The 18,229-nt window shown below is 35.5% G+C and overlaps 1 protein-coding gene across 1 annotated transcript; it reads right to left on the bottom strand.

Annotated features, from left to right (window-relative positions):
* Positions 1-1,060: 1,060 nt before the first annotated feature.
* Positions 1,061-17,508, bottom strand: LOC103771631 (protein broad-minded-like; the record flags this gene model as incomplete). The annotated part of the gene is made up of 15 exons (XM_008938931.1): positions 1,061-1,324; positions 2,446-2,573; positions 7,185-7,327; positions 7,580-7,672; positions 8,333-8,470; positions 8,735-8,834; positions 9,725-9,784; positions 10,516-10,660; positions 11,161-11,222; positions 11,309-11,409; positions 11,557-11,635; positions 12,462-12,587; positions 13,740-13,811; positions 14,446-14,623; positions 17,347-17,508. Coding segments are annotated over 15 exons (1,851 nt in total), but the record flags the coding sequence as incomplete, so codon positions are not given.
* Between the last annotated feature and the right edge of the window lie 721 nt (positions 17,509-18,229).

The raw sequence follows: 18,229 nt of genomic DNA, 5'->3' as shown, positions 1-18,229 counted from the left end.
CCCTCCTGTTTCCATGCTTGCAAAAAAAAAAAAAAAAAAAAGCCTTTACTCTTTTAACGATTTTTTTTTCCTCCAGCTTGGTCTGATCCTTCTCTAAGAAAATATTTTACAATCGCTGGAGAAAAATAAAAGAGAGGTGGTTACATTCTTCAGTATAAAGTGAAATAATCCAGCTAAATTTTGAGTTTCCACTAGACTTATAATACCTATAGTTTAAATATTCTTTCAACTTAGTTGGAAGCCAAAGTTGAGGCTTAGTATGCTATTCTTATCTAGATGCTTCTGATGTTATTTTAATCACTCAAATATTTGTTTGAATTTTACTTCACTGTGATTTTTGAAAACTGCTCTTGCAGCATCTGCTGTCATTTTTCCACCTTAACTAAGATTTAATAAGAGGTAAGAATTTTCACACTGCAGATGGCTATTAGAACAATGAATATAGAAAAGTTCAGTGTATAAAGCAGAGATCCATATAACTTGTTCAGTAAATTTATAATAGAAAGCAGAATACGCAGAACTGTTGGACCATGCAGAAGCAGCATTATACAACCAATCAAGATGAAGTTGAAGTACAGACTCTACATTTCATAAGCTATCCAACTACATGGGTAAGACAAGGACTCCTACCTGGCACTTCTCAGTATGGTCTCCTGAGAACATTTCAGTGGTATCTATTTAAGTCAAATATTTGGAATATCTCCCCCTACACCCACATCCTCATCCAGTGTCTCCCACTGAAATGAATTAGTTTAATTTGAAAATGACTAAGACTACATATCAGGAGTTTTTTCCTTTCAAAATATCCCACACCCAGAGTGAAAATGTGATCTGTGGTGGACACAGGCTATCACGACATCTAGGTCAATGAATGATAGGTCTACCAGTACATCTTTAGAATTCCTGGTTTAATCTTAAGGCACAGGAGTCTCAAATTAAGCTTCTGCTAGGTTCAAATACAGAGGGAAAATTTGAAAAGTAGAACTTCATTTTTAGAACAATTCCAAACTTTATCTCACTACTTAAACATAAGCAACCTGAAGCAAAGAATTACTCTTACATAAGTTGAACCTTGTATAGTAAGATTTTTTGCCAATCGTCCCAAGGCAAAACAAGATTTACCTTTTTCCAGGCCTCTCCAATAGATTCATGCAAGCCATAAGGAATTAGCATCTGCAGGCCTTCACAAGTTCTGTACATCTGACGACACACAAAAATGAAAGCTCCTTTAACAATGGGCAACAGCTCGGATCCAGATAAAAGAGAAACGTCGTCGTGAAGAAGTTTCTTTGTAAACTGAACAATGACATGAACAGCTGTAGGACTAGAAATAAAATAGCACTTTTAAAATGTTGTTTTGCAGTCATCAGTAAGCCTTGAAACAAATCCTCTGACGAAACTTCTTTAAATTTTTCTAGGAGAAAAGTAACTATGGAAAGAAACTATGACCCACTATGGAGGGGCCAACTATATTATAACTTGTAACAACAGTCAGAAGAAAAGTACAGCAAGTGATTTTACTTTGCCTGCAGGTAAAATAACGCAAAAATGCATCCATTGTCTCCCACCCAGCCTACATGGCCATGAACTACACAGACTGTTTTACAGAAGAGTTCAACTAGTGATAGTAATAATCCAATCATTTGAGCTTCTGATTTATCAGTGTTAAGGATATCAGTACAAGGCAAAATTTGTCCTTGTACCTTCCATTTTCCCATCTGAGATCTCCTTCTGAAGTCTTCTGAGTTTGCAATTCAAAGGACAATTCTTTCTCCAAAATATTATCCTTTACTTCCAACCCCCTTAGAAACATCTGCATCTTCTGAGATGCCTCCATTTAAAAAAGATACAGTCTAATCATTTTCAAGTTCTGCAGCTTAGATATTTTTTAAGGCTATTCTACATTTTCCTGCCCTGTTTCAAGTTTTAGCATCAGCTAAATATATTACCCACAGAATCACACACATGCTAAATGACGTAGTGTGTTATAGAAGTCTGCTTCTAATATGAGATCTGTCTCTACTAGATGTATTGAAAAATGAATGCTACTCTTTCAATAAATCAGGTTCATGTTTAATATTTATTCTGAAAAGCAAACAAACAAAACATAGAAGACAGGCCTTTGGCCTGAACAGTAGCACTATGAATATAATGGAACTACATTCAGAGAAAAAAAAAGCTCCCACATGAATAACAAGTAAACCATGGAAATCTTCCTTAATAAAAGTATTTCCTTAAATTGTCATTTCACCTGATTATACATATAAACATCTTCAAATACATTCTCTAAAACACTTACTACATTACTTGATAAGAAAATATTTTTCTCCAAATATAAACAAAAACATATCCTGTTAGAGATAAATGAAAAAAAAAAATTAGTCTCATAAATCTAGTGCAATTCATTAAAGTACTCACTAATGCCATTCATTAACGTACTCTTACCTATTTTGTTTGGCATTCTTTGCATTTTCTCCATAAAGAAGAACAGAAAGACCATCTTCTACAGCAGCAATCTTTGCCAAAATATCAGCTACATCAACTAAAGTGGTTTCGAGACAATTTATATTCACCTATTTAGAGGAAAAAAAGAAAAAAAAAAAAAAAAAAAAAAAAAAGACAAGTTTTAAATTCAATGTTTTTATGAAAGCTGTTTGTTCATCTGGCTTATGTAAGCCAAACGTGAAGGTCACCTTTCCAATTATTGCTTAATGGCTTAAACATCATCACATAGAAATTTTCACCACTAATGGCAATAATTGTCACTTCTAATGATCATGGCAGAAGCCCAACGACTACAGATATAGAGCACAGACATTCTGAAACTCCTTGCTCTCTTTCCCCACCGTGAATGTAGAAAGGCTCTTGATATGCCATCTAGGGGTATAAGAACAATACCTGAATCAAGGTGACAAACACTTCAACTCCCTTGTTGCTACATATGAATTGAGAACTCTTTGGCTAGAAACAGAATTCCAGTTCCCAAGATCTTCTGCATCCACCTCTTTTGCTGACTATTTGTCCCAACAGGATGGATATTATCATAAATGGGAAACACAGAAACCAGATCCCTCCCTCTGGTCTTAAATCACATGCCAAGGATCCAAGGTGGCCAACCACTGGTGGAATGAAAAGGTTTATAAATCCACTTACGAAGATGAATGCAGTGGAGGAAGGGGAAAACTGACCAATGAATGAATGAATAATGAAATATGTCATTATTCATTCCTCTGCACCTGGCTGTGCTTACATCCTACCACCACTGGGGGCTCTGCCTACAACAGCTCTTCCAGTAACTAGAGATCCTCCATAGTACACTTACTACATAAATTATCTCCCCCAGCACACTGTAGGCAGAGCCAGCTTTTATACTGTCAACTTGGTGGGACACCTGACATTAATGCTGAAGGCAGCAGCACCTGATGGTGATCTCTTATTTGGTTCCCACCTAGGGCTGGCCAGACCCTGGGTGAAAACCAATCAGGAAGGTCATTCTTGCATGGCTGTGGACACCATCCACACATTGAACCTCATTCAGGGCTGGGGGTTTAAACCCCAGCACTTCACCACCTCGTTTCTAGGCTGCAGTAAGCCCAAACAGCCATTTGCTTTGGAATCACAAGGAAATTCTACCCCAGTGGAACAAACCAAAAGCCCTCTGCAAATTTCTTACTCCAGAGCACTGTGTAGTCACAATTAGGCTGTAATCAAGCAGGCTGGAATATTTAACACTGAGATCCAAACTGTGCAGTATGGTACCATGACTAATGAACTTACTATCCAGCTTAATGGTAAATTGGCCACTGATTATTAATAAGTTAAGTTAATAGTCCAAGAGTAGATAAGCAAAACATTGGTGCTCCAAGAGGAAACTGCCCAGAAGCAGCAAGGGCAGGATGCTCTACAAGAAATAAGAAGCCAGAGGCTGAGGGTGATAATGAGGCACACAGATGCAATGGCTTGCCATCAAATGGGCAGGCATTCCCACCATACCCAAGCGAGGTGAGCAGACAAGGTCCAGTAACACTAACCAGGTTCATCCAACAGTCCAGATCCCCTCCAAAGTGATGAGGGAGGTCCCACGTTAAGCCAGAAAGCCAAATCAGTGATTTGGGGGCAGCTCCAGATACAGCAACCAGGGGCAGACACTCAAATGATCACGATGCAAATGGATTTATATTGACAAGACAGGTCTGAGATGAAGCGAACCAAGAAAGCGTGTCTGTATGTCAAGGTTCAGATCAGTGGGACAGTAGTCTTCAATGCTTCCACAAGATAGGACAGGCAGGGAATGAGGACAAGAACATCACCTTGAAAAACACTTTTAGAAGGGTGGAGAGGAGGTGGAGTGAGTCCACACCGAACCTTATTAGCAGACTCATCACTGGAGGGAATTCTCCTGGGACTTCCTAGCAAAGCTGTATACCTGTAACTATGCTGGTTCTGAGCCCAGGCTGCCAAGCCCAGGAGAGTGGCAGCAGGGGCCAGATGTGCAGAGGGCCTGACAACAGTCAGTAGCTATAATTCTTTAGGATTTATGCCGTGTCCTAAACGTGCTCACCAAAACTCTGTTCCTGTCCACATGCCTCAATAATACAGTCATGAGATAGCCAAAGTGTACCTTCCCACCCAAGGACTGAGAAACACTTCAAATTCCTGATTTGTGCATAAATGTACTTACAAAAGAGGACAATTTTCAAAGTGAGAAGTCCCCTTTGGCAGCTTCCCCCTATGCACACCCAAGACAACAGTGTGGAGTCAACAGTGAGGTGAGTTCCAGGCAACGATGAAACTAGTGGAGGGGGGTTACTGTTCCCACTAACACTTGTTAAATAACTAGAATGTCAGAATGGGGAATAAAGCACCAGTTTCCTGAAGCTGAAGGCCACTGCTTAAATCTTTTCCATACTTCTGTTTCACCAAGGTCTTCTGTTATTCATCAAGGTCCACTCTTTCTGATTCATCAATCACTCACAAGATAAATTATTTTTTAAATGCTATGCAATCCAGCTCCTGCTTTTTCTCTTACAGGTAGCTCTACATTTTATATAGTGTACAAAGGAAGAGTAAATAGTCTTCCTGCTTTAAAATTTAAGGAATTTACTATTAATTCTGGTGGTTAAAGTAACCCAACTGAAAAATACAATTTTGACTTTTTTTTCAGTTAAAATTTTCAGTTATAGAGGGTTAAAAAACTCTCTGACATTTTATTTTTAGGTTACTAGGTATCCTTTTTCAGCTAAGGAAGGAACATAATATGCTGTCACTGTTTCTTCAAGTTTGTTATTATTTTGCTTTCCCTGTGCAACAGCAAAATAAAAACTGAAAACAGGATACTTTGTTTTTAAAATGTCAATACAATGTTCTGCACCAGCTATGCTTCAGCAACAACTCACAGGCTTCAGAGTCCAAAAGGTCAATACTGCTGCCTGCAGACTGATCCTTCTGACAGCTCCTGCTCATTAGTGACCGAGATTCTCCTCCCCTCTCTACTACAGATAGACAATACTACTCTGCATAAAAGGCAAGGAAGTCCTGCAACTTACCTGAGTGATTCAAATGTAAAATAACGGCATTGTGTTCGCTCATCAAGCCCATATTACAACCAAAAAGCCCCATATGCAGCTCCAGTACTACCCACTCCCCAACTCCAGCTGAAGAAAGATGCGTGTGTAGCCACAGCCTTCCTTTTGAGACAAGCATGGTCCAGTATTAGAAGCTAGCAAGATTTCTGGGGGCCTAAGAAGTGCCAATGTTCAAATTCTTGTAGAAAAGGAAGAGGACCACTGGCTTGGTTTGCATTTTCTAGCTACTGGTTTGTCAGATGCAATACAAAAATTTTGCATCTTCATTAGGACAAATACGACATTCCACATTCACAACACTTCACAACACATAACCAACCTACTACAGCTACTGTGAGTTAAATCTTCCCAAACATGGCCTGTTTTTTCAAACAGACTAGTTACTAATACAGAGGAGGGCTCACAAAATGTTAAAAGTTCAGCCACCCACAACAGAAAGCTGAGAACGGCAGAAATGAAACAAAAGGAAGAACTATTAAGTTCTGGGATAATTTCTTTTTTATCTACCAATGTGTAATAAAGATGAGAGGCATTTGTAAGTGCTTTAGAATACCACGTGACCACAGAGATTGCCTGGGGAATTACACAGGCCTCCATCACAGCAAATCAATGAAGTATTGCCCTAGTACTGTTTTTAAATTTGACCATCAGTGTTCAAACCACATGCAGGCTGAGTCACTTTTTGTACTTGAAAAAATTAACACTAAATTTTTTAAATGTATAGTAAAAACAAGACAAATTAAAGTGTTAATAGGGCAAAGGCATCCATAGATAGCCTTATAATAAAATATGTAAGCACTGCTACTTTATGTGCTCAGAAAATAATAAAGATACTGACAAAATTCAACTTTAAGAACCTAGGTATGGTATTTCAGTTAGGGAACCAGACTGTCTTTGCAAGCATGGGTTTCAGGAAGTAAACTCAAAGCTTCTGATCCATTAATTTCTCTCAAAGTCTATGTAAAACAGCTCAGGCTCCTCCACTGGCATTTCAGATCCACAGCCTCTCTGTCTTGAGACATACAATCACCCAGATCATCTCAGTCAAAACAAAAACAATAGGAACGTTCAAACTGTAACAGGACTTTCAAGTAGTTAGAGCTAATGTTTAAAAAGATTTTCAAAATTCTTACAGAAATGTTCAAAACTCTCTTCCTTTTATCATTCAGAAAACAATAACTTACCATGAAGAATTACATATTTTACCTATTTAATTATCAAGAATACATAAATTAAATTGACCAGCTGAATTTAAAAAGGAGTTAAAGCAGGCTACCTTCTAAATAGCAGGTAGGGCAAATAAGTATCCAAGAAATACCCAAAAGACACAAAGACATCAGAAGATTAAAAAAAGAAAAAAAAGTTATATGATTTTCCCAAGGGAATGGTCTCAATACAGTAAAATCTTTGCTACTATTCAAAAGACTACAAGAAAATGAAGCTTGTCAGACTAATCATAATGACAGCCTATGCTATTTAAGGCATACTATAATACTTAACATAGAAAATGCTACAGAAGTTACCATGTGACTAAATAAACCTATATAGAAAATACAGAAAAAATATAATATTAAATAAATTTTAAAATTTACTACAAACCTCTGTGCCACTCAGTAAACTTTGAACAGGATGAAGCAGGGCATCTATCACTGCATCCGTATACAGACATTCAGCAGCACATCCTGTTTGATCACAAAAAACTTGCAGAATCTCCATAACAAGGCTTGCTGGAGAATAATTGTCTGGTGAACACAAGAGGTATTTATTTATATTTTAACTTACACAAGCATATCTATACAGCTTATGTAGATGCTTCTGAATTATAATTTTGTTAAGCACTGATTTAACACAATTAGAGGGAAAAAGGAAAGGTAAAGGAGGAGAAAAATCTGCACAAAGAGCAGACCCAGACTAAAAAATGCAATGGAAGCTATCACATGCCTCATTACTTTTTACATTACTCATTATAGCTTACATTAAAACCAAACATTTACCTGTATGTGCTGCCAAAGCAGTCTTTGGGTAACTTGGAGAGTAATAAATAAGCTGAGTCAATAATACCAACAGGTCGGTTATGGAAACTCTATCTATTAAAAAAAAAAAAAAATTTTTTTAAATTTCTCTGCAAATAATGTGCAACTTTAATTTTACAAATAAAATGGAATTTGTAAATATACATTAAAAATGCTTTGCTTTGCTTTATCGAGAAAAATCAGCATATGTATGACTGATGAAGCAAAGGACATAGGCGTGTCCCTGGAATTAACAGAGGTTATTAGATTATTATTATTAGATATTATAAAGATATTAATCTAATGGAACACTACAGCTGTTCTCACACACTTGCATTTGTCAGTCCTGCACAACGTATCACTACATGCAGACTTCTCTGAACGTCCAAGGGCTGCTGCTTCTAGTATTTTCTGTCCTTATTAACACCTCTGTTGCACAGGTACTGACCTCTTCCTCTACCATTTTTTTACCTTAATGATATTAATAAGTTAAACTCAAGAGAAATTGTTTTCAATTTGCAATTAGCTTGAAATATTGATTTTGTTTTACACCTGAAAACCAGTTTTGGTCTCTGACCATGCCTCTTTTCCAACCAATTATATCAGTTGTTTTGACAACAGATGTTACTCATACCTAGAACGACCGAGTTGTTTACACACTGATCCAACTCTCCTTCAACATGAAAGTAAAATATTAAATTAAGGACAAAAGCAATTCCTCATTCCTCCCCTTACCTTTTTTATTTTTCAGTTGTACAGGGAAGAGACTGCGGCCTTGCTTATAGATCAGCAATCTTCCTAAAAGGCACAGTGAATGAACAAAATAGACATACTGCAGTTCTGGTCCAGTGTAAGAAAAGATCTGTTTATCACCTGTAACAATAAAACTGAAAAATTAGAACCTCATTCTTCATTTATTTTACAGTACCTAGCAACTACCTGCAATGTACGTGGATCATTTTGTATATAAAGACAGCTTAAGCAACTAACCACTGCTATTAGTGTACTCTCAAAAGATATAAAAATTTTGGGAAGAAAAAGAGTGGATAGAATATTTTCCTCTTGGGGTAGCATGCTTGGAGACCTGGAGAATGTGGACATATGTGCATATAATGAAAGACATGCAAAGATACTCACTGCAATGCTGTTGGGAGAGCTCATTGACTCTGGAATTTTTATTAACTGCTGCCTTGCAAAATTCAAAATAATCAAGGCATTGCTGGACAGCTGCATTAATCTGTGGAAAAAAAAGAAAGAAATATTAAATATCGGATATTTTACTATAAAGTCATTCTGTCTTGTATCCAAGTACTATCCTTCAACACAAAAACCTAAATATCCACTACACTGTAACTACCGCATGTTTCAGGGCTTTCGATGGGTTAACCAACAGGAGGTAAAATTTTACAGGGCTATTAAAATACATTACAGTTATTACTACATTACTACACTACCAGTTCCTTATGCATTAACACAACTTATGAAAAAAGAGCAGAGAAAACCTGCAAGTATTCTGAGAAGTTAATGGCTTGAATACACTTACTAAACTGTCAGTTTGGTTGTCGGGTGTAGTCAGTGCTATTACTGTTCTTTTCAGAAGTGTATCATTATCACATATCCAATATGTATACACATTTAAAAATTATCAGTATGGATTTGGAAAGGAATCATAAATACAGCATATGAACAAGGAAGTACATTTAGATTTATTACAGTTTGGAGCTGCTAAGATTTATTCACAAGTGTAAGTAAAATATACAGACACATAATAAAAGAAAATATTTGATCATGTGTTTATGCTTATATTTTTAGACACTGTTAGAAATAATACTAAATAGGAAAGCAGCATAAGGAATAGATAAATAATCCTAATTAAACACCTGCTATAAAACATTCAAATTTCCCCTAGCTCCAGGTTGGTCACACACCCTTCTTTGCATTTAAGAATGATTCATTTAAGCAAAAACTACTTATAAAAACAAAACAAAAAATAAAATCCAAAAGGCTCATCTAGCTAAGTAACAGGTAAAAGCTCTGACAAAAAGAAAAAAAGAGAAAAAAATGTTCAAATCACAATGTACAAAGCAAGAACAAGTTTCTAGTAAATTTGCCTTGGGAAATACTTACCAAAGACTTATATTTCTTTTCCAAAAGCCTAAGTACCACTGTTCTGCTGTAATACCCATGCTAAAATGACAAAGAAGACCTAATGTCAATGTCAAATAGGTAAGTTTCATTTTTTAAATAAAGAGCATAACTTTTCTCTGATTCTGTTCTATTAGGAATCCTGTGCACAGCACATATTCAATGTATGGAACTCCACCTCGTGTAAACCACTATTACACTCAACTGAGCCTTTTGTTTGCACTGTATTTAAGACGACCAAAAAAGTTATGTCATTAGGAAAATGTGTACCAGAACATGCAGGAAAAGAGGAACTGTGCTGAAATATAAGACTACTTGTTTTGACGTTGCCATGTAAATCCTAAATTGTAAGTTTATACATGGTAGGTTGCAAAAAAATCTCTAATGTTCACCAGAGCTTGGCAAGTTTCATGCAGTGTGTCGTAAATATAACTGTACTTTCATGCTCACCACTTCTTCCAGAAAAATATTTGCATCGTTTGATGGTTGTCAGTCAATTATGACAAAGTGACAGCAATCACAAAGTGAAGTTAAGTTCCCAGAAATTTTATGAAAATTAGTAAATTAATAGAAATGAGGGAGACAGTAGTGTTGAGGGACAAAGGACATAAACACCTAAAAAAACCTCCCAGATCTCCTTAACCACAGTACTCATGATAGTTTGTTACCAGGACACAATAGGTCTGTGGTAACAATAGACATAAATCAAACTTCAAAATACATGTCAGACATAAACAAGTTATGGGTTTTTGGGCTGAACTTTTTTTGCTTACCGTCCACTTTTTAAACCATACTGCTTTGATGTCTAGCAGACCCAAGAAGTAGATGGGACTCAAAAAATCTGAAGGGTCAGGATGATTAGGCTCAGGCTTTATTGACAAAAGTGACAAGGTACTCTCCACTACTTCTTCCATGTACCTTATGACACAAATAGGAAAAATAAACTGAAAAGAAAAAGCACTTAAATCTTTCCAACAATAACATTAAGAAACTAGTTTCTTATAAAACTTTGTTGTTCAGATAGATCATAAATATCAACATTATCTTTAACTTGATCTTGTAAGGATGGATATTAGTTCTTTGTATTGCCATGAATAAAACTAACATACATATGTATTCTCCTAAACTATTATATTTTAAGTGTTAAATATTACACCTGTTACTTTGTAAAACTCCCAAATTATTTTTGTTGAAAAGCACTTAGAACACTTCAAAAGCTAAGTAAGCAGCTTAATATGATCCATGACTACTCCTATGCAGCTTCAGTTTTTCCTCCTTTCTGTTTTTATTCTCCCCTTATCAATGACCAGTCACCTGTGCATCCGGTAACCAACCCCTTGCTAAAATTATATGCATCTAGGTATACACAGAAAATCATTAAATTAAGATACAGGGACAGGTTTTTGAAGGTGACATACTTTTCTGGATGACGAATCCAGGAAGATGGAGCATCCTTTTGGTATTCATTTAAAAGGCGGACCTGAAAACAGAATTATTAAAATTGAAAAATAAATAACATATGATGTTTCAGTAATGATAAAAAAAGTATAAAAAGTTCATTTCTACCTTTTTAAGTAAACAATTTACATCTGGGTCTGATACATCCAGACCAGCCGAAATACGAAGAGAATATTCTCCAGAAAGAAAGTACAACTCCAAGTGTCTTGCTAAAAAAAAGAAAAAAAAAAAACAAACCCTCACCTCCATGCCAACTGGACAAAGTTGACTATATTACACAGCTTCATTAGAAAAGTTAAATGATTTTCATGAATTACATGACTCATGAAGACTTAAATGTAATTAACTGCACATACCTAAACTTGTATAGACTTCTCTTGTCATATTAAATGGAGAAGAGGAAAAGGTTTTTGCATAGAACCTAAGAATTTTCTCCTAAGGGAGAAAAAGCAAGCAATGTATTAAATAGCCATGTAACGGTGTATTATTATTACATGATAATCAATATGTAGTAGCATTACTCTTCATATATTGCTCAGATATCTCTACAGATGTTAAGCAACCTCACTGAGATATAAAGAAGTAGATCAGGGAATATTACTGTACTTCTCCATTAACATTAATGTTTTTATGTCACTGTTATACCAGTGACTTGTAACTAGCACTGTTGTAAAAGAAACTGTAGACCTCCTAAACTAAAAAGAGAAATACATTACAGCAGCTGGGGCAACTTTCCTATTTATTTGTTAATCACTTTAAAATTCAAAGAAAAATCTAAAGAAAAAACAGGCTTAATTGGCATAATAACCTAATAGCAATTTAAGCAGCTGCAATTTTTTTCCTCATCAGTGCCTATGTAATATTAGTACGTATCATATTCTCATCATCATGAAACATATACTTCATTGAAATAGGAAATATTAACAGGACATGTTTTACAGCAGAGTTTTGTCAACTTAGTTTTACAACTCTGTTTGCTAAAAGACATTCAAGCCTCTTCATTCCCATTAGAAGATACAGAGATTATTACTCCAGTCTCTAAAAATCCTATTGAAATCCTGTTGTAATCCTTTCAATCAAGATCTACTAGAATCATATAGTTCTTTTCCTTGAAAAAGAATTTAGGTAAAACACACACAAGTAATAAAATGTCTTGGGACCCTGAGGGACTACTCTTACTACACATTTAACCTCTTACTCCTCTTCAGTACTCTTTACTATGGCTACACATCTGACAACCAAGTGCAGAACATGAGCTTACACTGATAGTTGCATCAGGATCTGACAGAGACACCGTCAGGAGCTTGCGCAGACTCGGCCAACTCTCAGAGTTCAGCACATCAGAGAGGGGGGCAAAGCTCAGAGTCTGCACTGCTTCCTGCCGAACCTGAGGTGGGCAAAAAGGCAAACACCACAAGTCCCTTCACAGCAACCTCTCAAATATGTAATTTATAAGACAGTTTGGAGGAAGGAAGGGACAGGAACTAGCTGTAGAACAGACAAGGAATTCCAGAATACTTCTGCTGTATTATTATGGTAGTTTAGACAGAATACAATATCAATGAGGAACAAAAAATAAAAGCATATATCTGAAGAAGCAAGAGAACAATTTTATGTAGGCTTTCCATACTGGATGCAAGAATTATGTTCTACTTTCCCCTTGTAATCAAATATTTTGTTATCAGGTAATATAGGAAACTATCACCAAATAATCAAATGTGCCCAGCAGCATTCTAAAATGTCAGTGAGGGAAAGTGGAAACAGTTATTAGACAGCATATTTTACTGCTGAATTTTCATCAGCATTATCATCTAAATAATTTCTAGTAACTTTTTGTTGTTGTTCTGTTCCCACACAACTGTAATCTATAGCAATTTATTTCAAACTACTAAAACAAACTGTAGGAAATTTTATCAATATCTACTGGCACCAAATTTTTTACCTGTTTTTCTAATAGAACATGATCACAATGGTTATACCAGTTCCCACCTACCACACCTTTTTCAGCTTCCAGACAATCCCAAACAAATCCTACTGGGACAGCAAACTCAAAATTTCTCCAAGCTTCAAAAATTTCAGCAGCTGGTGCTGACTGGTCTTTAGAGACTCAAATTAGTACTGCCACTGACAGGGAAGCAAACCTAACTTGGACTTGATATATTCCATCTGGCAGCAGCTTGTTGGTAAATCAACAGACATCTCTCTCTAGTGGTAACACAAAGGACAACACAGAAATTACCAAGAAGGGCGAAGGGCACATATACAGAAAAATAAGCTTCGGTAACTTTATTTCTCAAAGAAAAAAAAATTTCCAAACTAAAAATGCCCATTAGCACGTACTCCTTAAAAAAAAAAAGTAAGATACTTGCTGCAACACTCGCTACTGAACCAGCTGGTTATGAACTATGAATTGGTACATGAACCAACAAAGACAAGTTTCTACTCAGGTGCATATGAACTCTTATTTACACAGAGTCTGTTTTCTAGATGACACAAACATTCACCTGTATTAATATATTATTTCTTCTTTAAAACTTACTTCCTTCGGCTGATTAGGGTCAAGCCTTTCTACAAGCAGCTGCAATTGTTCTGGGCTCATGAACATATAACTCTGTAATACACATTATAAAACAATCATTAGTATATTTTATTGAACTGAACAGCAGAAGATTAAAATTATCAGTCTTTCTGATATCTAATTTACTTTTAATAATTAGGACTTCAACATTTATATTAATTTAACATTAAAGCCAACATTCTAAATGCTTTCTGTCTTTTGCTCAAATTTAAATTTAGAGCAAGAAAATTACTGTTACATATTTTGCGTTGCTTTACTTAAAATTTTCCTGTATCTTCCTAAAATTTACTCCGTTACTAATACAGCATAGTGCAGTAGTCTGGAAATGAACTGCACACCATGGCTCCTAAAGTAAAATCACAAAAGGTTAGATGATGTATTGCTTTTACCACTATTTTATCTTTTTCTATGCAATACTTACATAGGTGCATTAGAGCATATTGGGGATCACATTAATCTCATCTAGCTTATGCTGTCTAAAGGTTAGCTAGCTAGTATGAGCTTAGTACTTCAGAGTGAAAGGAAGGCAATTAATTTGGTTTAGGATATATCAAAGACAGGAAGGATGAATCTTTTTCTAGAGCTCTTCTCAATCTCCACTGGCAGAAACTTAACAGTTTTGCAGTACCATGCTTATTTTGTAACAGAGAGAAAAAACACATTGTACTTGGTTGAACGAAGAGTCACTGTCAGAACAGTTGTCTGCATAAGAGCCACTCTGACGTTCTTTCTTTGTTTTACTATCCAGCTCCTTATTATGCATCCGATCTTCTTCAAACTTGTTAATCAAAGATTCTACCACAACCATCATGATATTCTTCAAGGCATGCATCATTTCTCTGTATCTTCAAAGTAAAGATGATTTTAATATTAAAGAGCATAAAAATCACTAGTTTAAAAAAAAAAATCACTGAATTGTGAATAACTGAATATGGCATAACGCTACTTAGGCCCAAGCATACTAAATTTACTGAAATGAAAGAAAAACAAATACAAATCAAGAATGAACAATGAAACATTTATGTACCTTAAATGTTTTAGATAACTGTATTTCAAAATATAAGAAAATTCCTTTTTGCCCTTCTAGAGCCATTCAGTGAAAACCCACTAACATAATCCTATTCTGAGGTTAAGAAAGCAGAATGTAATCCACCAAAAGGGAGAATCTGTTGTTGAGAAAACAAGCCAGTTCTAATCCTTGTTATTGTTTGTTTCCTCAAGTCTAGCATCCAGTTTTTCTCCTGCTATAAGCCTTGAGCAGAACCAACAGAAGAGAACACATCCTCGTGATTCAAGATCTCGAGTACAGGTCATGCACACAAAATTATTTTCTTTCAACAAAACCAGGGGTTTTATAAGTTACATAAACTGAGTAACAATATCCTCAGGGAAGCAACCCAAAAGAAAAGCTGCTTCAGAAAAACCTCCTATTGTAAAATATTCATATTTTCTTCCAAATTATTTTTTACTTTAAGGCTACTGTTACTTATTTTACAGTCATCAAAAATATAAATTACCATATTGTGCTTTAATAACCTCCTCCCTCTGAAAGTAAAAATATGATACAGACATACTGAGTTCATTGGATCTTCTTCTACCCACTTTTAACAAGCACAAGAACCCCAAACAAAAAGACACAAGCTGCATAATCTGCAGTCATCCTAACTGTTATTTTCTAGGTGAAAACAGAAGACACGTGTAGTTGATTACTGCTTTCTGACACAAATGACTGTTCTATGAAAATACAAAATGTATCACTACGGAGTTCAATTCCTTACTATGTTTTTCTCCATAGATACCTTTATGAACACTACCTACCACAGAAAATGAGTAATTGCAATGAACAAACACAAGTGGAACCTTAAATGGTCCTGAAAGGATACCAAGACCATCACAAGAGACTAAACAGTGCTCAGTCAGAGTTCAGAATGCTTGCAGACAGGACACAAGCCATATTTCTGTGTACTTCTAGGTAAGAAAACTTCTGAAAACAAACAAATATTTTAAAACAGAAACATACACTATTTTTAAATTCTGTTCTTACAGAGGGACACATAGAAAGCAGTTGGCATCACAGCAAAATCCTAGTGCCACTAAAAGAAGAAATGAAATGAAGTTTATGCCAGAAAGATGAGTGAAAAAAGCAGCTCAGCTGAAAAAAAAGCAGCTCAGTGTACAAAATTATTTTATGGGCTAGCATATGACAGACAAAAATTGTCTTTTCTGTTTTCTTCCTCCATAACACAGAAAAATTACCACTGATGCTAAAAAATAGTGGGGGGTTGGTTGGTTGTTATTCGTTTCTCAACATTTGCCATTTCAGGTGCTCACTTTACTTGCATTATGATGTAGTTAAGACTTTTACAAGAATTCCAAAAACAAAGTGAGGCATAGACTAAACTTTTGAGGGTTTACATATTTTCTGGAAACACCAGCTGTATATACTAAAATGCATTTTAGAAATACTACTGAACACTGCTTTAAGGAATCATGGTAATTATCTGCTTATGCAAATTTGAAATCCAAAGCATGAAAATTCACTAGGAGAGCTATCAGCCTCTGTATTCCAAGAAAAAGTTATTTTAATGTCCATAGGAAGGTGAATAAAATTACTAGGGAAGAGATGACTAAGAAAATAATTTAACTGTACTCACAGTACTCACAGTTTGTCTATTTAAGGTTTCTTTACCAAATACAGTGTTCAAAGCCAACTAATCTGGACCATAGACCCTGTAATATGCTGGTATGTGGTTTTATACACCTAGTGATTTCTTGCCATCTAATGGTCTGAGTCAAAAAATCTTGGAAAATTATCCACAGTTGGTCCACATGCCAATTCTACATTATACAGACCGCACTGCAGAAGTATCTTTGCATGTACACTAAAATGCAAAACAAGACAGCTCAAACATTTTTAAACTAGTCAATGAAAGCTGATTTGACCGAATGTGTAGATGTGGCACTTGGAGACGTGGTTTAAGGGTCATGGTACTGGTGGGCGATGGTTGGACTTGATGATCTTAGAGGTCTTTCCAACTTTAATGATTCTATGATTCTATAAACATACTAATCTTTCAGGACCTCTGGCCAGATCGTGTTCTAATTTATAATTTAGTTTTTAGAAAACAACACTGCCATGAAGACTCTCTACTTATATCTCAGGAAATCAACAAACTTTAATACCTGATAAAATTTTTTTTTTTTTTCATTTAGACAAATGTCCATATCACAACTGAATTTAATTTGCAGGTAATACAACAGTATGAAGTAGTGATTCTTCTTTTATCCCTGCCCAACTCCAGGCCCAGATACCTCAGAAACTTCATAGATTTGCTACTGATCTTCTTATACAATAATTCATAATTTAATTCCAGAGCGAGACAAAGCATGACAAATTGCAATGCAGGGTGGGAATATTTTAATTGCTTTGCACTGATTTTTGAAGGCAAAGAGTCACTGTTGTTACCCAGTGGTTCAGAATTTACTTTTTCAAAACAACTTATGGTGAGTAGGAAGAAAGGCAAAGACCAAGAAGAAACAAAAATGTGTATTACATGTTGATACTCACTCTTCTGATTCACGGATCTTCCTAGTAACGTGTTGAACGAGTGTGTCATAGCCAGACACTTCACCCTGATTTTGAGCAGAAGTACATTTTTCTGTTTCTTCTTCAATCACAGATCCCACTGTATTATTTATATATTGTCTAAGGTACTTCACAAACTCATAGCTGCAACAAATATACAAAATTAAAATGTAGCATATTTCCTTGAGCTCACCATCAGTTTCAACAAAATATTAACGTTCAATATCTTCTCTCCCAGCAGACCTGTTACTTTAAGGTAAGGACTTATGACTTGCACAGAAATAAACTTCAACTGTGAAAAAAAACCACAATAAAGTTTGAGTTTCTTTAGTATGGTCATTAACAGTATACTCCTGGAAAAAATAATACCAACTAGTTTCTAATTTCCTTTGTGCTGCTTCTAAATGTAAAAATCTACTCAGACAAAAGGTTAAGGTTTTGTGGAGAAAAATCACAGACTATCAAGAAATCTCATATTTAAAAATCCAAAAGAAACATTACTTGGAGTATCTTGAATATAGCACTGTCTTAGAGATATAGACATCTCCTATTACTATTTATGCAGCATATGTAGAAAATGAGAATACAGAAAACACTATTTTATTGAATTTATTTTATTCTTCCATGTCTAAGTCTTAGGAGAGTCTGGGTGTCACGGCAATATGCAGAAGATCCCACTCAGTCAAACTGACAAACTAGCTGTCTTTGTGTGATTACAGGCACAAGTTAAATGTCAGGAAATTGGCACTTTACCCTCTTATTATTAGATACAGAAACTTGTTTAAGCAAAAGAATAATCAGAGGAGAATTTCAAACTAAAGACTCACTGGGTCCTCAGACTCTGTAATAGTGATAGAAACTGCTA

The sequence above is a fragment of the Merops nubicus genome, unplaced genomic scaffold, assembly GCF_000691845.1.
Source record: "Merops nubicus isolate BGI_N331 unplaced genomic scaffold, ASM69184v1 scaffold37094, whole genome shotgun sequence".
NCBI lineage: Eukaryota > Metazoa > Chordata > Aves > Coraciiformes > Meropidae > Merops > Merops nubicus.
The sequence above is the reverse complement of the archived record's forward strand: the minus strand, read 5'-3'. Positions and strand labels throughout refer to the sequence as shown.